General features: G+C 46.4%; 1 protein-coding gene and 1 long non-coding RNA gene across 12 annotated transcripts in view; both read left to right on the top strand.

Annotated features, from left to right (window-relative positions):
- The window catches only part of LOC118373223 (polypeptide N-acetylgalactosaminyltransferase 4-like), a 75797-nt gene that overhangs the window by 46537 nt on the left and 6831 nt on the right, over positions 1-22429 (top strand). For all 7 annotated transcript variants that reach the window (XR_008070659.1, XM_052470013.1, XM_052470011.1 and 4 more), the window contains exons 4-7: positions 7892-8081; positions 8170-8355; positions 8715-8832; positions 22192-22368. Coding sequence is in view for 6 of the 7 variants with exons in the window: in XM_052470013.1 (XP_052325973.1) it covers positions 7892-8081; positions 8170-8355; positions 8715-8832; positions 22192-22368 (671 nt within the window). In the remaining variant the exon portion in view is untranslated. The remainder of the gene's footprint in view (positions 1-7891; positions 8082-8169; positions 8356-8714; positions 8833-22191; positions 22369-22429) is intronic.
- LOC127909303 (uncharacterized) lies at positions 614-7803 on the top strand. Of its 5 annotated transcripts, none has more exons than XR_008070705.1 (4): positions 614-1014; positions 2694-3094; positions 6670-6902; positions 7606-7803. It is a non-coding gene; the product is annotated as an uncharacterized LOC127909303 (long non-coding RNA). The 5 variants fall into 5 exon arrangements; XR_008070706.1 differs by having other exon boundaries at positions 2719-3094; XR_008070708.1 differs by having other exon boundaries at positions 2744-3094.

Below are 22429 nucleotides of genomic sequence, written 5' to 3' on the forward strand. Positions count from 1 at the left end.
GCATGAGCGAGAGAGAGCGGGTAGTGCATGAGCGAGAGAGAGCGGGTAGTGCATGAGCGAGAGAGAGCGGGTAGTGCATGAGCGAGAGAGAGCGGGTCGGGTAGTGCATGAGCGAGAGAGAGCGGGTAGTGCATGAGCGAGAGAGAGCGGGTAGTGCATGAGCGAGAGAGAGCGGGTAGTGCATGAGCGAGAGAGAGCGGGTAGTGCATGAGCGAGAGAGGGCGGGTAGTGCATGAGCGAGAGAGAGCGGGTAGTGCATGAGCGAGAGAGGGCGGGTAGTGCATGAGCGAGAGAGGCGGGTAGTGCATGCAGAGAGAGAGGGTAGTGCATGAGCGAGAGAGGGCGGGTAGTGCATGAGCGAGAGTGGGCGGGTAGTGCATGAGCGAGAGTGGGCGGGTAGTGCATGAGCGAGAGAGGGCGGGTAGTGCATGAGCGAGAGTGGGCGGGTAGTGCATGAGCGAGAGTGGGTAGTGCATGAGCGAGAGTGGGTAGTGCATGAGCGAGAGAGGGTAGTGCATGAGCGAGAGAGAGAGGGTAGTGCATGAGAGAGAGAGAGAGGGGGTAGTGCATGAGCGAGAGAGAGAGAGGGTAGGGCGAGAGAGAGGGTAGGGCGAGAGAGAGGGTAGTGCATGAGCGAGAGAGGGTAGTGCATGAGCGAGAGAGGGAGAGGGTAGTGCATGAGCGAGAGAGGGAGAGGGTAGTGCATGAGCGAGAGAGGGAGAGGGTAGTGCATGAGCGAGAGAGAGGGTAGTGCATGAGCGAGAGAGAGAGGGTAGTGCATGAGCGAGAGGGTAGTGCATGAGCGAGAGGGTAGTGCATGAGCGAGAGGGTAGTGCATGAGCGAGAGGGTAGTGCATGAGCGAGAGAGAGAGAGAGGGTAGTGCATGAGCGAGAGAGAGAGAGAGGGTAGTGCATGAGCGAGAGAGAGGGTAGTGCATGAGCGAGAGAGAGGGTAGTGCATGAGCGAGAGAGGGTAGTGCATGAGCGAGAGGGTAGTGCATGAGCGAGAGGGTAGTGCATGAGCGAGAGAGGGGTGCATGATGAGCGAGAGAGAGAGGGTAGTGCATGAGCGAGAGAGATAGAGGGTAGTGCATGAGCGAGAGAGATAGAGGGTAGTGCATGAGCGAGAGAGAGAGAGGGTAGTGCATGAGCGAGAGAGATAGAGGGTAGTGCATGAGCGAGAGAGAGAGGGTAGTGCATGAGCGAGAGAGAGAGAGGGTAGTGCATGAGCGAGAGAGAGAGAGGGTAGTGCATGAGCGAGAGAGAGAGAGGGTAGTGCATGAGCGAGAGAGAGAGAGGGTAGTGCATGAGCGAGAGAGAGAGAGGGTAGTGCATGAGCGAGCGAGAGAGAGAGGGTAGTGCATGAGCGAGCGAGAGAGAGAGGGTAGTGCATGAGCGAGCGAGAGAGAGAGGGTAGTGCATGAGCGAGCGAGAGAGAGAGAGAGGGTAGTGCATGAGCGAGCGAGCGAGAGAGAGAGAGGGTAGTGCATGAGCGAGCGAGAGAGAGAGAGGGTAGTGCATGAGCGAGCGAGAGAGAGAGAGGGTAGTGCATGAGCGAGCGAGAGAGAGGGTAGTGCATGAGAGAGAGAGAGGGGAGTGCATGAGCGAGAGAGAGAGGGTAGTGCATGAGCGAGAGAGAGAGAGAGAGAGAGAGAGAGAGGGTAGTGCATGAGCGAGAGAGGGTAGTGCATGAGCGAGAGAGGGTAGTGCATGAGCGAGAGAGGGTAGTGCATGAGCGAGAGAGGGTAGTGCATGAGCGAGAGAGGGTAGAGAGAGAGAAGGTAGTGCATGAGCGAGAGAGAGAGATGAGCGAGAGGGTAGTGCATGAGCGAGAGAGAGAGGGTAGTGCATGAGCGAGAGAGAGAGAGAGAGAGAGAGGGTAGTGCATGAGCGGGTAGAGAGAGAGAGGGTAGTGTGAGCGAGAGAGGGTAGAGAGAGAGAAGGTAGTGCATGAGCGAGAGAGAGAGAGAAAGGGTAGTGCATGAGCGAGAGAGAGAGAGGGTAGTGCATGAGCGAGAGAGAGAGAGAGAGAGGTAGTGCATGAGCGAGAGAGAGAGGGGGTAGTGCATGTGCGAGAGAGAGAGAGGGTAGTGCATGTGCGAGAGAGAGAGAGGGTAGTGCATGTGCGAGAGAGAGAGAGAGAGGGTAGTGCATGAGCGAGAGAGAGAGAGAGAGGGTAGTGCATGAGCGAGAGAGAGAGAGAGGGTAGTGCATGAGCGAGAGAGAGAGAGGGTAGTGCATGAGCGAGAGAGGGAAGTACATGAGAGAGAGAGGGAAGTGCATGAGCGAGAGAGAGAGGGTAGTGCATGAGCGAGAGAGAGGGTAGAGAGAGGGTAGAGAGAGAGGGTAGTGCATGAGCGAGAGAGGGTAGAGAGAGAGAGAGAGAGGGTAGTGCATGAGAGAGAGAGGGTAGTGCATGAGAGAGAGAGGGTAGTGCATGAGAGAGAGAGAGAGAGAGGGGGTAGTGCATGAGAGAGAGAGAGAGAGAGGGTAGTGCATGAGAGAGAGAGAGAGAGAGGGTAGTGCATGAGAGAGAGAGAGGGTAGTGCATGAGAGAGAGAGAGAGAGAGAGAGAGAGAGGGGAGTGCATGAGAGAGAGAGAGGGTAGTGCATGAGAGAGAGAGAGAGGGTAGTGCATGAGCGAGAGAGAGAGAGGGGTAGCAGAGAGAGGGTAGTGCATGAGCGAGAGAGAGAGGGTAGTGCATGAGCGAGAGAGAGAGGGTAGTGCATGAGCGAGAGAGAGAGGGTAGTGCATGAGCGAGAGAGAGAGGGTAGTGCATGAGCGAGAGAGAGAGGGTAGTGCATGAGCGAGAGAGAGAGAGGGTAGTGCATGAGCGAGAGAGAGAGGGTAGTGCATGAGCGAGAGCGAGAGGGTAGTGCATGAGAGAGAGAGAGAGGGTAGTGCATGAGAGAGAGAGGGTAGTGCATGAGAGAGAGAGAGAGAGGTAGTGCATGAGCGAGAGAGAGAGCGGGTAGTGCATGAGCGAGAGAGAGAGCAGGTAGTGCATGTGCGAGAGAGCGGGTAGTGCATGTGCGAGAGAGCGGGTAGTGCATGTGCGAGAGAGCGGGTAGTGCATGTGTGAGAGAGAGGGTAGTGCATGTGCGAGAGAGAGAGAGAGGGTAGTGCATGAGCGAGAGAGGGAAGTGCATGAGAGAGAGAGAGAGGGAAGTGCATGAGCGAGAGAGAGAGGGTAGTGCATGAGCGAGAGAGAGAGAAGTGCATGAGCTAGAGAGGGTAGAGAGAGAGAGACGGTAGAGAGGGTAGAGAGAGGGAGAGAGAGGGTAGTGCATGAGCGAGAGAGAGAGGGTAGTGCATGAGCGAGAGAGAGAGGGTAGTGCATGAGCGAGAGCGAGAGGGTAGTGCGTGAGAGCGAGAGGGTAGTGCATGAGCGAGAGAGAGGGTAGTGCATGAGCGAGAGAGGGTAGTGCATGAGCGAGAGAGAGAGGGTAGTGCATGAGCGAGAGGGTAGTGCATGAGCGAGAGGGTAGTGCATGAGCGAGAGAGGGTAGTGCATGAGCGAGAGAGGGTAGAGAGAGAGAGAGAGGGTAGAGAGCGAGAGAGAGAGAGAGAGGGTAGAGAGCGAGAGAGAGAGAGGGTAGTGCATGAGGGAGAGAGAGAGGGTAGTGCATGAGCGAGAGGGAGAGAGGGTAGTGCATGAGGGAGAGAGAGGGTAGTGCATGAGCGAGAGGGTAGAGAGAGAGGTAGTGCATGAGCGAGAGAGAGGGTAGTGCATGAGCGAGAGAGAGGGTAGTGCATGAGCGGGTAGAGAGAGGGTAGAGAGAGGGTAGAGAGAGAGAGAGAGAGAGAGGGGTAGTGCATGAGCGAGAGAGAGAGGGTAGTGCATGAGCGAGAGAGAGAGGGTAGTGCATGAGAGAGAGAGAGGGTAGTGCATGAGCGAGAGAGAGAGGGTAGTGCATGAGCGAGAGAGAGAGAGAGAGAGTAGTGCATGAGCGAGAGAGGGTAGAGAGAGGGTAGTGCATGAGCGAGAGAGAGAGTAGTGCATGAGCGAGAGAGGGTAGAGAGAGGATAGTGCATGAGCGAGAGAGAGAGGGTAGTGCATTAGCTAGAGAGAGAGGGTAGTGCATGAGTGAGGGTAGTGCATGAGCGAGAGGGTAGTGCATGAGCGAGAGAGGGTAGAGAGGGGGTAGTGCATGAGCGAGAGCGGGTAGAGAGAGAGAGGGTAGTGCATGAGCGAGAGAGGGTAGAGAGAGAGAAGGTAGTGCATGAGCGAGAGAGGGTAGAGAGAGAGAAGGTAGTGCATGAGCGAGAGAGAGAGAGAAAGGGTAGTGCATGAGCGAGAGAGAAAGGGTAGTGCATGAGCGAGAGAGAGAGGGTAGTGCATGAGCGAGAGAGAGAGAGAGAGAGAGGGTAGTGCATGAGCGGGTAGAGAGAGAGAGGGAAGTGCATGAGCGAGAGAGGGTAGAGAGCGAGAAGGTAGTGCATGAGCGAGAGAGAGAGAGAAAGGGTAGTGCATGAGCGAGAGAGAGAAAGGGTAGTGCATGAGCGAGAGAGAGAGAGGGTAGTGCATGAGTGAGAGAGAGAGAGAGGGTAGTGCATGAGCGAGAGAGAGAGGGTAGTGCATGTGCGAGAGAGAGAGAGGGTAGTGCATGTGCGAGAGAGAGAGAGGGTAGTGCATGTGCGAGAGAGAGAGAGGGTAGTGCAGTGGGAGAGAGAGAGAGAGAGAGGGTAGTGCATGAGCGAGAGAGAGAGAGAGGTAGTGCATGAGCGAGAGAGAGAGAGAGGGTAGTGCATGAGCGAGAGAGGGAAGTGCATGAGCGAGAGAGAGAGAGGGAAGTGCATGAGCGAGAGAGAGAGAGGGTAGTGCATGAGCGAGAGAGAGAGAGAGAGAGAGAGAGAGAGAGGGTAGAGAGAGGGTAGAGAGAGAGGTAGTGCATGAGCGAGAGAGGGTAGAGAGAGAGAGGGTAGTGCATGAGAGAGAGAGAGAGAGAGAGAGAGGGTAGAGAGAGGGTAGAGAGAGAGAGTAGTGCATGAGCGAGAGAGGGTAGAGAGAGGATAGTGCATGAGCGAGAGAGAGAGGGTAGTGCATGAGCGAGAGAGAGAGGGTAGTGCATGAGTGAGGGTAGTGCATGAGCGAGAGGGTAGTGCATGAGCGAGAGAGGGTAGAGAGGGGGTAGTGCATGAGCGGGTAGAGAGAGAGAAGGTAGTGCATGAGCGAGAGAGGTGAGAGAGAGTGAACAGTAGTGCATGAGCGAGAGAGAGAGAGAAAGGGTAGTGCATGAGCGAGAGAGAGAGGGTAGTGCATGAGCGAGAGAGAGAGATTTAGAGAGGGCATAGTGCATGAGCGGGTAGAGAGAGAGAGGGTAGTGCATGAGCGAGAGAGGGTAGAGAGAGGCTGAAGGTAGTGCATGAGCGAGAGAGAGAGAGAAAGGGTAGTGCATGAGCTGAGAGAGAGAGGGTAGTGCATGAGCGAGAGAGAATAGGCAGTAGTGCATGAGTGAGAGAGAGAGAAGAGGGTAGTGCATGAGCGAGAGAGAGAGAGGGTAGTGCATGTGGCTGAGAGAGAGAGAGAGGGTAGTGCATGTGCGAGAGAGAGAGAGGGTAGTCTCATGTGCAGAGAGAGAGAGAGAGGCTGAACAGGGTAGTGCATGAGCGAGAGGCTGAACAGAGAGAGGGCATCAGTGCATGAGCGAGAGAGAATAGGGTAGTGCATGAGCGAGAGAGGCAAGTCTCATGAGCGAGAGAGAGAGAGGGCTGAAGTGCATCATCATCTCAGCGAGAGAGAGAGAGAGAGAGAGAGGGCTAGTGCATGAGCGAGAGAGAGAGAGAGGGTAGTGCATGAGCGAGAGAGAGAGAGGGTAGTGCATGAGCGAGAGAGGGAAGTGCATGAGCGAGAGAGAGAGAGGGCAAGTGCATGAGCGAGAGTCTAGAGAGAGGGTAGTGCATGAGCTGAGAGAGAGAGAGAGAGAGAGGGTAGAGAGAGGGTAGACAGAGAGGGTAGTGCATGAGCGAGAGAGGGTAGATCAGAGAGAGGGTAGTGCATGAGAGAGAGAGAGAGAGAGAGGGTAGTGCATGAGAGAGCAGAGAGAGTGGTGAACAGTCATGAGAGAGAGAGAGTGGGTAGTGCATGAGAGAGAGAGAGAGGGTAGTGCATGAGAGAGAGAGGGTCAGTCTCATGAGCGAAGAGAGAGGGTAGTGCATGAGCGAGAGCGAGAGGGTAGTGCATGAGCGAGAGCGAGTGGGTAGTCATGAGAGAGAGAGAGATCTAGTGGCTGAGTGAATGAGAGAGAGAGAGAGGGTAGTGCATGAGAGAGAGAGAGAGAGTCTATTTAATATGGTCAGTCTCATGAGAGAGAGAGAGAGAGAGAGGGCTAGTGCATGAGAGAGAGAGTGAGAGAGAGAGAGGGGTAGTGCATGAGCGAGAGAGAGAGAGATGGTCAGCATGAGCGAGAGAGAGAGCGGGTCAGTGCATGGCTGAACAGAGAGCGGGCATAGTGCATGAGCGAGAGAGAATATGGCATCAATGCATGAGCGAGAGAGAGAGCGGGTAGTGCATGAGCGAGAGAGACAGCGGGTTAGTGCATGAGCGAGAGAGAGAGCAGGTCAGTGCATCTCAGTGGCTGAACAGCTATTTAGTGCATCTCAGTGGCTGAGAGCGGGTCAGTGCATGTGCTGAGAGAGCGGGTAGTGCATGTGTGAGAGAGAGAGAGAGAGGGTAGTGCATGAGCGAGAGAGGGAAGTGCATGAGAGGGAGAGAGAGGGAAGTGCATGAGCGAGAGAGGGAAGTGCATGAGAGGGAGAGAGAGGGAAGTGCATGAGAGAGAGAGAGAGTAGTGCATGAGCTAGAGAGGGTAGAGAGAGAGAGACGGTAGAGAGGGTAGAGAGAGGGAGAGAGAGGGTAGTGCATGAGCGAGAGAGAGAGGGTAGTGCATGAGCGAGAACAGTCTAGAGGGCAGTGCATGAGCGAGAGCGAACAGGGTAGTGGCATGAGCATCTCAGAGGCTGAGAGGTAGTGCATGAGCATCTCAGAGCGAGAGGGTAGTGCATGAGCGAGAGCGAGAGGGTAGTGCATGAGCAAGAGCGAGAGGGTAGTGCATGAGCAAGAGCGAGAGGGTAGTGCATGAGCAAGAGCGAGAGGGTAGTGCATGAGCAAGAGCGAGAGGGTAGTGCATGAGCGAGAGAGAGAGGGTAGTGCATGAGCGAGAGGGTAGTGCATGAGCGAGAGGGTAGTGCATGAGCGAGAGCGGGGAGAGAGAGAGAGAGAGGGTAGAGAGAGAGAGAGAGGGTAGAGAGCGAGAGAGAGAGAGAGGGTAGTGCATGAGAGGGAGGGAGAGAGGGTAGTGCATGAGGGAGAGAGAGAGGGTAGTGCATGAGCGAGAGGGTAGAGAGAGAGAGAGAGAGAGGGTAGTGCATGAGAGAGAGGGAGAGAGGGTAGTGCATGAGGGAGAGAGAGAGGGTAGTGCATGAGCGAGAGGGTAGAGAGAGAGAGGTAGTGCATGAGCGAGAGAGAGGGTAGTGCATGAGCGAGAGAGAGGGTAGTGCATGAGCGAGAGAGAGAGAGAGGGTAGTGCATGAGCGAGAGAGAGAGAGGGTAGTGCATGTGCGAGAGAGAGAGAGAGAGAGAGGGTAGTGCATGAGCGAGAGAGAGAGAGGGTAGTGCATGAGCGAGAGAGAGAGAGGGTAGTGCATGAGCGAGAGAGAGAGGGTAGTGCATGAGCGAGAGAGAGAGAGTAGTGCATGAGCGAGAGAGAGAGTAGTGCATGAGCGGGTAGAGAGAGAGAGAGGGTAGAGAGAGAGAGGGTAGAGAGGTTAGTGCATGGGAGAGAGAGAGGGTAGTGCACGAGCGAGGGTTGTGGGAGAGGGCGGGAGAAGAGGGTAGTGCGAGGGAAGGGGTAGAGAGTGAAGCCTTGACCATCTCTCTGTGAAACCCAGTCTATCTGAAGTCTCAGCTGGAGCAGTACATCAGTAACTGGGAGCGTGTCCGCCTCATCCGCACCAACAAGAGGGAGGGGCTGGTCAGGGCGAGGCTCATCGGCGCCAGCTACGCCACGGGTGACGTACTGACCTTCCTGGACTGTCATTGCGAGTGTGTCCCCGGCTGGATCGAGCCGCTGCTAGAGAGGTGTGTGCGTGTCACATAGCCACCATATTGACAATGTGATTACAGTTTCATGTGTGTAAGTTTCATGTGTATCTTCTCCTCCCTCCAGGATTGGTGAGAATGAGAGCACTATCGTGTGTCCGGTGATCGACACCATCGACTGGAACTCGTTTGAGTTCTACATGCAGACAGATGAGCCCATGATCGGAGGCTTCGACTGGAGGCTGACCTTCCAGTGGCACGCTATCCCTGAGGTCGAACGCAAGAAACGCAAGTCCCGCATCGAACCTATCAGGTCCGTCTGATCAGTTTGATTACAAAATTAGATCTCTGTCTGTGTCCAAAATGGCAAGCTTTTCCCTATATAGTGCACTACTTTTGATCAGGACCCTAATGCTCTGACTAAAAGTTATAATCCCAACTCAAATACTCTCCGGCCTTGTTTGAAATGGTTTGAAATGCATCTTTCCTTCTCTCTTCCAATCCTTGAGTTAATCAGTTATCTAGTTTGATTGGTGATGCAACTAGACCAAAACATTGCTTTTACTTTAGCTGCCCTCTTGGCCAGGTGACAGGTAATTTTAAAAGTCTTCAAGTCTCACTGTGACTATTGATGGGGCTCAACTCCATGTTCCACTATGATCTCTCTCTCAGGTCTCCTACCATGGCTGGTGGGCTGTTTGCAGTGAGCAAGGCGTACTTTGAGCACCTGGGCACATATGACATGGGCATGGATGTGTGGGGAGGAGAGAACCTAGAACTGTCCTTTAGGGTGAGTACTGGACACTGTCACTGACACTATGGCATCAACATCTCAGTGGCTGAACAGTCTATTTAATATGGCATCAACATCTCAGTGGCTGAACAGTCTATTTAATATGGCATCATCATCTCAGTGGCTGAACAGTCTATTTAATATGGCATCATCATCTCAGTGGCTGAACAGTCTATTTAATATGGCATCAACATCTCAGTGGCTGAACAGTCTATTTAATATGGCATCATCATCTCAGTGGCTGAACAGTCTATTTAATATGGCATCAACATCTCAGTGGCTGAACAGTCTATTTAATATGGCATCATCATCTCAGTGGCTGAACAGTCTATTTAATATGGCATCAACATCTCAGTGGCTGAACAATCTATTTAATATGGCATCATCATCTCAGTGGCTGAACAGTCTATTTAATATGGCATCAACATCTCAGTGGCTGAACAGTCTATTTAATATGGCATCATCATCTCAGTGGCTGAACAGTCTATTTAATATGGCATCATCATCTCAGTGGCTGAACAGTCTATTTAATATGGCATCATCATCTCAGTGGCTGAACAGTCTATTTAATATGGCATCATCATCTCAGTGGCTGAACAGTCTATTTAATATGGCATCATCATCTCAGTGGCTGAACAGTCTATTTAATATGGCATCATCATCTCAGTGGCTGAACAGTCTATTTAATATGGCATCATCATCTCAGTGGCTGAACAGTCTATTTAATATGGCATCAACATCTCAGTGGCTGAACAGTCTATTTAATATGGCATCAACATCTCAGTGGCTGAACAGTCTATTTAATATGGCATCATCATCTCAGTGGCTGAACAGTCTATTTAATATGGCATCATCATCTCAGTGGCTGAACAGTCTATTTAATATGGCATCATCATCTCAGTGGCTGAACAGTCTATTTAATATGGCATCATCATCTCAGTGGCTGAACAGTCTATTTAATATGGCATCAACATCTCAGTGGCTGAACAGTCTATTTAATATGGCATCATCATCATCTCAGTGGCTGAACAGTCTATTTAATATGGCATCATCATCATCTCAGTGGCTGAACAGTCTATTTAATATGGCATCATCATCTCAGTGGCTGAACAGTCTATTTAATATGGCATCAACATCTCAGTGGCTGAACAGTCTATTTAATATGGCATCATCATCTCAGTGGCTGAACAGTCTATTTAATATGGCATCATCATCTCAGTGGCTGAACAGTCTATTTAATATGGCATCAACATCTCAGTGGCTGAACAGTCTATTTAATATGGCATCAACATCTCAGTGGCTGAACAGTCTATTTAATATGGCATCATCATCTCAGTGGCTGAACAGTCTATTTAATATGGCATCATCATCTCAGTGGCTGAACAGTCTATTTAATATGGCATCATCATCTCAGTGGCTGAACAGTCTATTTAATATGGCATCATCATCTCAGTGGCTGAACAGTCTATTCAATATGGCATCATCATCTCAGTGACTGAACAGTCTATTTAATATGGCATCATCATCATCTCAGTGACTGAACAGTCTATTTAATATGGCATCATCATAATCTCAGTGGCTGAACAGTCTATTTAATATGGCATCATCATCTCAGTGGCTGAACAGTCTATTTAATATGGCATCATCATCATCTCAGTGACTGAACAGTCTATTTAATATGGCATCATCATCTCAGTGGCTGAACAGTCTATTTAATATGGCATCAACATCTCAGTGGCTGAACAGTCTATTTAATATGGCATCAACATCTCAGTGGCTGAACAGTCTATTTAATATGGCATCATCATCTCAGTGGCTGAACAGTCTATTTAATATGGCATCATCATCTCAGTGGCTGAACAGTCTATTTAATATGGCATCAACATCTCAGTGGCTGAACAGTCTATTTAATATGGCATCATCATCTCAGTGGCTGAACAGTCTATTTAATATGGCATCAACATCTCAGTGGCTGAACAGTCTATTTAATATGGCATCATCATCTCAGTGGCTGAACAGTCTATTTAATATGGCATCATCATCTCAGTGGCTGAACAGTCTATTTAATATGGCATCAACATCTCAGTGGCTGAACAGTCTATTTAATATGGCATCAACATCTCAGTGGCTGAACAGTCTATTTAATATGGCATCATCATCTCAGTGGCTGAACAGTCTATTTAATATGGCATCATCATCTCAGTGGCTGAACAGTCTATTTAATATGGCATCATCATCTCAGTGGCTGAACAGTCTATTTAATATGGCATCATCATCTCAGTGGCTGAACAGTCTATTTAATATGGCATCAACATCTCAGTGGCTGAACAGTCTTTATTTAATATGGCATCATCATCATCTCAGTGGCTGAACAGTCTATTTAATATGGCATCATCATCATCTCAGTGGCTGAACAGTCTATTTAATATGGCATCATCATCTCAGTGGCTGAACAGTCTATTTAATATGGCATCAACATCTCAGTGGCTGAACAGTCTATTTAATATGGCATCATCATCTCAGTGGCTGAACAGTCTATTTAATATGGCATCATCATCTCAGTGGCTGAACAGTCTATTTAATATGGCATCAACATCTCAGTGGCTGAACAGTCTATTTAATATGGCATCAACATCTCAGTGGCTGAACAGTCTATTTAATATGGCATCATCATCTCAGTGGCTGAACAGTCTATTTAATATGGCATCATCATCTCAGTGGCTGAACAGTCTATTTAATATGGCATCATCATCTCAGTGGCTGAACAGTCTATTTAATATGGCATCATCATCTCAGTGGCTGAACAGTCTATTTAATATGGCATCATCATCTCAGTGACTGAACAGTCTATTTAATATGGCATCATCATCATCTCAGTGACTGAACAGTCTATTTAATATGGCATCATCATCTCAGTGGCTGAACAGTCTATTTAATATGGCATCATCATCTCAGTGGCTGAACAGTCTATTTAATATGGCATCATCATCTCAGTGGCTGAACAGTCTATTTAATATGGCATCATCATCTCAGTGGCTGAACAGTCTATTTAATATGGCATCAACATCTGTGGCTGAACAGTCTATTTAATATGGCATCATCATCTCAGTGGCTGAACAGTCTATTTAATATGGCATCATCATCTCAGTGGCTGAACAGTCTATTTAATATGGCATCATCATCTCAGTGGCTGAACAGTCTATTTAATATGGCATCATCATCTCAGTGGCTGAACAGTCTATTTAATATGGCATCATCATCATCTCAGTGGCTGAACAGTCTATTTAATATGGCATCATCATAATCTCAGTGGCTGAACAGTCTATTTAATATGGCATCATCATCTCAGTGGCTGAACAGTCTATTTAATATGGCATCATCATCATCTCAGTGACTGAACAGTCTATTTAATATGGCATCATCATCTCAGTGGCTGAACAGTCTATTTAATATGGCATCATCATGAACAGTCTATTTAATATGGCTCAGTGACTGAACAGTCTATTTAATATGGCATCATCATCTCAGTGGCTGAACAGTCTATTTAATATGGCATCAACATCTCAGTGGCTGAACAGTCTATTTAATATGGCATCATCATCTCAGTGGCTGAACAGTCTATTTAATATGGCATCAACATCTCAGTGGCTGAACAGTCTATTTAATATGGCATCATCATCTCAGTGGCTGAACAGTCTATTTAATATGGCATCATCATCATGACTGAACAGTCTATTTAATATGGCATCATCATCATCTCAGTGACTGAACAGTCTATTTAATATGGCATCATCATCTCAGTGGCTGAACAGTCTATTTAATATGGCATCATCATCTCAGTGGCTGAACAGTCTATTTAATATGGCATCATCATCTCAGTGGCTGAACAGTCTATTTAATATGGCATCATCATCTCTGAACAGTGGCATCTGAACAGTCTATTTAATATGGCATCATCATCTCAGTGGCTGAACAGTCTATTTAATATGGCATCATCATCTCAGTGGCTGAACAGTCTATTTAATATGGCATCAGTGGCTGAACAGTCTATTTAATATGGCATCATCATCTCAGTGACTGAACAGTCTATTTAATATGGCATCATCATCATCTCAGTGACTGAACAGTCTATTTAATATGGCATCATCATCTCAGTGGCTGAACAGTCTATTTAATATGGCATCATCATCTCAGTGGCTGAACAGTCTATTTAATATGGCATCATCATCTCAGTGGCTGAACAGTCTATTTAATATGGCATCATCATCTCAGTGGCTGAACAGTCTATTTAATATGGCATCATCATCTCAGTGGCTGAACAGTCTATTTAATATGGCATCATCATCTCAGTGGCTGAACAGTCTATTTAATATGGCATCATCATCTCAGTGGCTGAACAGTCTATTTAATATGGCATCATCATCTCAGTGGCTGAACAGTCTATTTAATATGGCATCATCATCTCAGTGGCTGAACAGTCTATTTAATATGGCATCATCATCTCAGTGGCTGAACAGTCTATTTAATATGGCATCATCATCTCAGTGGCTGAACAGTCTATTTAATATGGCATCATCATCTCAGTGGCTGAACAGTCTATTTAATATGGCATCATCATCTCAGTGGCTGAACAGTCTATTTAATATGGCATCATCATCTCAGTGGCTGAACAGTCTATTTAATATGGCATCAACATCTCAGTGGCTGAACAGTCTATTTAATATGGCATCATCATCTCAGTGGCTGAACAGTCTATTTAATATGGCATCATCATCTCAGTGGCTGAACAGTCTATTTAATATGGCATCATCATCTCAGTGGCTGAACAGTCTATTTAATATGGCATCATCATCTCAGTGGCTGAACAGTCTATTTAATATGGCATCATCATCTCAGTGGCTGAACAGTCTATTTAATATGGCATCATCATCTCAGTGACTGAACAGTCTATTTAATATGGCATCATCATCTCAGTGACTGAACAGTCTATTTAATATGGCATCATCATCATCTCAGTGACTGAACAGTCTATTTAATATGGCATCAACATCTCAGTGGCTGAACAGTCTATTTAATATGGCATCATCATCTCAGTGGCTGAACAGTCTATTTAATATGGCATCATCATCATCTCAGTGACTGAACAGTCTATTTAATATGGCATCATCATCTCAGTGGCTGAACAGTCTATTTAATATGGCATCATCATCTCAGTGGCTGAACAGTCTATTTAATATGGCATCATCATCTCAGTGACTGAACAGTCTATTTAATATGGCATCATCATCATCTCAGTGACTGAACAGTCTATTTAATATGGCATCAACATCTCAGTGGCTGAACAGTCTATTTAATATGGCATCATCATCTCAGTGGCTGAACAGTCTATTTAATATGGCATCAACATCTCAGTGGCTGAACAGTCTATTTAATATGGCATCATCATCTCAGTGGCTGAACAGTCTATTTAATATGGCATCATCATCTCAGTGATTGAACAGTCTATTTAATATGGCATCATCATCATCTCAGTGACTGAACAGTCTATTTAATATGGCATCATCATCTCAGTGGCTGAACAGTCTATTTAATATGGCATCATCATCTCAGTGGCTGAACAGTCTATTTAATATGGCATCATCATCTCAGTGGCTGAACAGTCTATTTAATATGGCATCATCATCTCAGTGGCTGAACAGTCTATTTAATATGGCATCATCATCTCAGTGGCTGAACAGTCTATTTAATATGGCATCATCATCTCAGTGGCTGAACAGTCTATTTAATATGGCATCATCATCTCAGTGGCTGAACAGTCTATTTAATATGGCATCATCATCTCAGTGGCTGAACAGTCTATTTAATATGGCATCAACATCTCAGTGGCTGAACAGTCTATTTAATATGGCATCATCATCTCAGTGACTGAACAGTCTATTTAATATGGCATCATCATCTCAGTGACTGAACAGTCTATTTAATATGGCATCATCATCTCAGTGGCTGAACAGTCTATTTAATATGGCATCAACATCTCAGTGGCTGAACAGTCTATTTAATATGGCATCAACATCTCAGTGGCTGAACAGTCTATTTAATATGGCATCATCATCTCAGTGACTGAACAGTCTATTTAATATGGCATCAACATCTCAGTGGCTGAACAGTCTATTTAATATGGCATCAACATCTCAGTGGCTGAACAGTCTATTTAATATGGCATCATCATCTCAGTGGCTGAACAGTCTATTTAATATGGCATCAACATCTCAGTGGCTGAACAGTCTATTTAATATGGCATCAACATCTCAGTGGCTGAACAGTCTATTTAATATGGCATCATCATCTCAGTGACTGAACAGTCTATTTAATATGGCATCATCATCATCTCAGTGACTGGACACTGTCTTTCAATATGGCATCATCATCTCAGTGGCTGAACACTGTCTATTTAATATGGCATCATCATCTCAGTGGCTGAACAGTCTATTTAATATGGCATCAACATCTCAGTGGCTGAACAGTCTATTTAATATGGCATCAACATCTCAGTGGCTGAACAGTCTATTTAATATGGCATCATCATCTCAGTGGCTGAACAGTCTATTTAATATGGCATCATCATCTCAGTGGCTGAACAGTCTATTTAATATGGCATCATCATCTCAGTGGCTGAACAGTCTATTTAATATGGCATCATCATCTCAGTGGCTGAACAGTCTATTTAATATGGCATCATCATCTCAGTGGCTGAACAGTCTATTTAATATGGCATCATCATCATCTCAGTGGCTGAACAGTCTATTTAATATGGCATCATCATCATCTCAGTGGCTGAACAGTCTATTTAATATGGCATCATCATCATCTCAGTGGCTGAACAGTATTTAATATGGCATCATCATCATCTCAGTGGCTGAACAGTCTATTTAATATGGCATCATCATCTCAGTGCCTGGACACTGTCTTTCAATATGGCATCATCATCTCAGTGCCTGGACACTGTCTATTTAATATGGCATCATCATCTCAGTGCCTGGACACTGTCTTTCAATATGGCATCATCATCTCAGTGCCTGGACACTGTCTATTTAATATGGCATCATCATCTCAGTGCCTGGACACTGTCTTTCAATATGGCATCATCATCTCAGTGCCTGGACACTGTCTTTCAATATGGCATCATCATCTCAGTGCCTGGACACTGTCTTTCAATATGGCATCATCATCTCAGTGTCTGGACACTGTCTATTTAATATGGCATCATCATCTCAGTGTCTGGACACTGTCTATTTAATATGGCATCATCATCATCTCAGTGCCTGGACACTGTCTATTTAATATGGCATCATCATCATCTCAGTGTCTGGACACTGTCTATTTAATATGGCATCATCATCTCAGTGTCTGGACACTGTCTATTTAATATGGCATCATCATCATCTCAGTGCCTGGACACTGTCTATTTAATATGGCATCATCATCATCTCAGTGCCTGGACACTGTCTATTTAATATGGCATCATCATCATCTCAGTGCCTGGACACTGTCTATTTAATATGGCATCATCATCATCTCAGTGTCTGGACACTGTCTATTTAATATGGCATCATCATCTCAGTGTCTGGACACTGTCTATTTAATATGGCATCATCATCTCAGTGTCTGGACACTGTCTATTTAATATGGCATCATCATCTCAGTGTCTGGACACTGTCTATTTAATATGGCATCATCATCTCAGTGTCTGGACACTGTCTATTTAATATGGCATCATCATCATCTCAGTGCCTGGACACTGTCTATTTAATATGGCATCATCATCTCAGTGTCTGGACACTGTCTATTTAATATGGCATCATCATCATCTCAGTGTCTGGACACTGCCTATTTAATATGGCATCATCATCATCTCAGTGCCTGGACACTGCCTATTTAATATGGCATCATCATCATCTCAGTGCCTGGACACTGCCTATTTAATATGGCATCATCATCATCTCAGTGCCTGGACACTGCCTATTTAATATGGCATCATCATCATCTCAGTGTCTGGACACTGTCTATTTAATATGGCATCATCTCAGTGCCTGGACACTGTCTATTTAATATGGCATCATCATCATCTCAGTGCCTGGACACTGTCTATTTAATATGGCATCATCATCATCTCAGTGTCTGGACACTGTCTATTTAATATGGCATCATCATCATCTCAGTGCCTGGACACTGTCTATTTAATATGGCATCATCATCTCAGTGCCTGGACACTGTCTATTTAATATGGCATCATCATCTCAGTGCCTGGACACTCTTTCAATATGGTCAACTTCTCAGTGGCGTTTGCTGTTAATCTAATCTCAGCAAAAAAATACACATCCCTTTTTCAGGACCCTGTCTTTTTAAGATAATTTGTTAAAATCCAAATAACTTCACAGATCTTCACTGTAAAGCGTTTAACCTCTTGATTCTAGCCATCCCGGATCCGGGATCGTGAATACAGCCTCAAGCTCATTACCATAACGCAACGTAAACTATTCATGAAAATCGCAAATGAAATGAAATAAATATGCTAGCTCTCAAGCTTAGCCTTTTGTTAACAACTGTCATCTCAGATTTTCAAAATATGCTTTTCAACCATAGCAAAACAAGCATTTGTGTAAGATTATTGACATAGAATGTATGCACACATGACTGTAAGTCGCTTTGGATAAAAGCGTCTGCTAAATGGCATATATTAAATGTTCAGTTTTTCCAAAAAGATTATTTGTTTAGGACTAATTGCTCCGTTTTGTCATTCACGTTTGGCTACGAAAAAAACCTGTATCCAGGAGTGTAATTATCCCCGCAAGGTCATTAGCATAACACAACGTTAACTATTCATGAAAATCGCAAATGAAATGAAATAAATATATTAGCTCTCAAGCTTAGCCTTTTGTTAACACTGTCATCTCAGATTTTCAAAATATGCTTTTCAACCATAGCAAAACAAGCATTTGTGTAAGATTATTGATAGCTAGCGTAGCATTCAGCGGGCAACATTTTCACAAAAACAAGAAAAGCATTCAAATAAAATAATTTAATTTAATTTTTGCTCATTTCCTGTTTGAAGTTTCATCTTGGTTTCGCCTGTAGCATCAGTTCTGTGGCACTCACAGATAATATCTTTGCAGTTTTGGAAACGTGTTTTCTTTCCAAAGCTGTCAATTATATGCATAGTCGAGCATCTTTTGACAAAATATCTTGTTTAAAACGGGAACGTTTTTTCATCCAAAAATGAAATACTGCCCCTAGTGTTCCAATAGGTTAAACACTGTTTCCCATGCTTGTTCAATGAACCGTAAACAATTAATGAACATGCACCTGTGGAACAGTCATTAAGACACTAACAGCTTACAGATGGTAGGCAATTAAGGTCACAGTTATGAAAACTTAGGACAATAAAGAGACCGTTCTACTGACTGAAAATTACCAAAAGAAATATGCCCAGGTCCCTGCTCATCTGCATGAATGTGCCTTAGGTATACTGCAAGGAGGCATGAGGACTGCAGATGTGGCCAGGGCAATAAATTGCAATGTCCGTACTGTGAGACGCCTAAGACAGCACAACAAGGAGACAGGACGGACAGCTGATCGTCCTCACAGTAGCAGACCACGTGTAGCACCTGCACAGGGATCGGTACATCAGAACATCATACCTGCGGGACAGGTACAGGATAGCAACAACAACTGCCCGAGTTACACCAGGAATGCACAATCCCGCCATCAGTGCTCAGACTGTCCGCAATAGGCTGAGAGAGGCTGGGCATTACCGGCAACAACATCGCCTATGGGCACAAACCCAACGTAGCTGGACCAGCCAGGACTGGCAAAAATTGCTCTTCACTGACGAGTTGCGGTTTTGTCTCAGCAGGGGGGATGGTCAGATTCGCGTTTATCGTCAAAGGAATGAGCGTTACACTGAGTCCTGTACTCTGGAGCAGGATCGAGGTGGAGGGTCCGTCATGGTCTGGGGCGGTGTGTCACAGCATCATCGGACTGAGCTGGTTGTCATTGCAGGCAATCTTTACAGGGAAGACATCCCTGGGCTAGGGTCATTCCCACCCCAAAGATGTCCGGGAAATTGCAGGTGCCTTGGTGGAAGAGTGGGCTAACATCTCACAGCAAGAAGTGCCAAATCTGGTACAGTCCATGAGGAAGAGATGCACTGTAGTACTTAACGCCCCCCTTAGTTCAGGGACATATTTTTCAATTTCTGTTAGTCACATGTCTGCGAAACTTGTTCAGTTTGTTTCAGTTGTTCAATATTGTTATGTTCATACAAATATTTTCACATGTTAAGTTTGCTGAAAATAAACGCAGTTGACAGTGAGAGGATGTTTATTACCTCTCAGGTCCTTGGTTAAGAATAGAATGGACACTTACTTGCATTCTGATCTAGGCTCGCAAAAAGGTTTACTTAAAGTCTATCGGCCTCCCGAGTGGCGTTGCGGTCTTAAGGCACTGCGTCGAAATGCTGACGTGCTACTACAGCCTGAAGTTCGATCACAGGCGCACAATTGGCCCAGTGCCGTCCGTGGAGGGGAGGGTTTGGCTGGAGGGCGTTCCTTGGCTTATTATCGCGTATCTAGTGACTCCTTGTGGCAGGGGTGGGCGAACCGGGCGCCTGCAAACTGACCGGTCGTCAGTCTAACGGTTTCCTCCGACACATTGATATGGCTGACTTCCAGGTTAGCGAGCAGTGTGTTAAGAAGCAGCTCGACTTGGCGGGTCATGTTTCGGAGGACGCAAGTCTCGACCTTCGCCTCTCCCGATCTCATTGGGGAGTTGCAGAAATGAGAAGGTTATAACTACCAATTGGGGAGAAGAAAATATAAGATGGTGCATAAAAAGGTTTAAATGTTTTATTTGAGGAAAATGGTTATAGGCTGATTCTTGGATTTTTATTTATTTTATTTTACCTTTATTTAACCAGGCAAGTCATTCTTATTTTCAATGACGGCCTGGGAACAGTGGGTTAACTGCCTGTTCAGGGGCAGAACGACAGATTTGTACCTTGTCAGCTCGGGGGTTTGAACTCACAACCTTGCGGTTACTAGTCCAACGCTCTAACCACTAGGCTACACTGCCGGATGGGGTATCACCTTGAGTGATGTTTTATGTAGGTAGAATTAAAATGCCTCTGCGAATCCCCATTCATAATTGATGTCTTGTGATTTGGTTTACAACAGTTTTTTGAGACTACAAAGAAATAAATATTGCACGGGAATTAAATGTTTTGATTAGAATGAATAGGGTTCTACGAGGTATAGCTAAGTATCCATTACACTGAGAGAATCTGTCTGGTAATTAGGGCATAACTCAAGGAAGTCCCTAAATGTAGTTAGCAAATAGCGAGGTAGCCTTGCTACGTGTCATTTCCCGCAAGCTGTTTTCTTGGCCGTAGTGGGAAACAAGCAATTTAAAAGATGCAAGTTCATACTATAAATAAAATGTTCTGCAGGAAATAGATACAATTAAAAATGTTCCCCAACAAACAGTTTTTTGACTCTCTGTCATTTGTATAATAGCCGAGAGAGGACAGAGAAGAAGAGTGGTAGTGTTGCTGATTATTCATAGACAATGTCCATTGTGGTTTCTGCCTGCATTATCACACCACTTACATCCCAATTTGGATCCTTTTCCATAGTCTGGAGAACATTTGAGGCACTAATTTGACTTGTGTGGAAAGGAAAATCTCTCCACAAATCGTATGGGAAAGTTTGAGTCCCATGCATCTTGTCTGGATTTTTGCCAGAACGATTAGGTGAAGGGATACTCTACAATGATATACACTGCTCAAAAAAATAAAGTGAACACTTAAACAACACAATGTAATTCCAAGTCAATCACACTTCTGTGAAATCAAACTCCACTTAGGAAGCAACACTGATTGAAAATAAATGTCACATGCTCTTGTGCAAATGGAATAGACAACAGGTGGAAATTATAGGCAATTAGCAAGACACCCCCAATAAAGGAGTGGTTCTGCAGGTGATAACCACAGACCACTTCTCAGTTCCTATGCTTCCCGGCTGATGTTTTGATCACTTATGAATGCTGGCGGTGCTTTCACTCTAGTGGTAGCATGAGACGGAGTCTACAACCCCCACTACTCAGGTAGTACAGCTCATCCAGGATGGCACATCAATGCGAGCTGTGGCAAGAAGGTTTGCTGTGTCTGTCAGGGTAGTGTCCAGAGCATGGAGGCGCTACCAGGGGACAGGCCAGTACATCAGGAGACGTGGAGGAGGCCGCAGGAGGGCAACAACCCAGCAGCAGGACCGCTACCTCCACCTTTGTGCAAGGAGGAGCAGGAGGAGCACTGCCAGAGCCCTGCAAAATGACCTCCAGCAGGCCACAAATGTGCATGTGTCTACTCAAACGGTCAGAAACAGACTCCATGAGGGTGGTATGAGGGCCTGACGTCCACAGGTGGGGGTTGTGCTTACAGCCCAACACCGTGCAGGACGTTTGGCATTTGCCAGAGAACACCAAGATTGGCAAATTCGCCACTGGCGCCCTGTGCTCTTCACAGATGAAAGCAGGTTCACACTGAGCGCATGTGACAGATGTGACAGTCTGGAGACGCCGTGGAGAACGTTCTGCTGCCTGCAACATCCTCCAGCATGACCGGTTTGGCAGTGGGTCAGTCATGGTGTGGGGTGGCATTTCTTTGGGGGGCCGCACAGCCCTCCATGTGCTCGCCAGAGGTAGCCTGACTGCCATTAGGTACCGAGATGAGATCCTCAGACCCCTTGTGAGACCATATGCTGGTGCGGTTGGCCCTGGGTTCCTCCTAATGCAAGACAATGCTAGACCTCATGTGGCTGGAGTGTGTCAGCAGTTCCTGCAAGAGGAAGGCATTGATGCTATGGACTGGCCCGCCCGTTCCTCACACCTGAATCCAATTGAGCACATCTGGGACATCATGTCTCGCTCCATCCACCAGACTGTCCAGGAGTTGGCGGATGCTTTAGTCCAGGTCTGGGAGGAGATCCCTCAGGAGACCATCCGCCACCTCATCAGGAGCATGCCCAGGCGTTGTAGGGTGGTCATACAGGCACGTAGAGGCCTTTAATTTTCAGTGTGACTCCAAATCCAGACCTCCATGGGTTGATACATTTGATTTCCATTGATAATTTTTGTGTGATTTTGTTGTCAGCACATTCAACGATGTAAAGAAAAAAGTATTTAATAAGAATATTTAATTAATTCAGATCTAGGATGTGTTATTTTAGTGTTCCCTTCATTGTTTTGAGCAGTGTATCATATGTCATTTACTATGTTTTATTCATCTGTTCATCTGCTCCACAGGTGTGGCAGTGTGGAGGTTCTCTGGAGATCCACCCCTGCTCTCACGTGGGACACGTCTTCCCAAAGAAAGCACCCTATGCCAGGCCCAAGTTCCTCCAGAACACGGTCCGTGCTGCAGAGGTGTGGATGGACACCTATAAACAGCATTTCTACAACAGAAACCCCCCGGCCAGAAGGGTAAAGTACTGTAGTACACTTTACAATAAAATGCTATCTTAACTTATTGTAAAGTGATTAA

This window comes from Oncorhynchus keta, chromosome 19, assembly GCF_023373465.1.
Source record: "Oncorhynchus keta strain PuntledgeMale-10-30-2019 chromosome 19, Oket_V2, whole genome shotgun sequence".
Classification (NCBI taxonomy): Eukaryota; Metazoa; Chordata; class Actinopteri; order Salmoniformes; family Salmonidae; genus Oncorhynchus; species Oncorhynchus keta.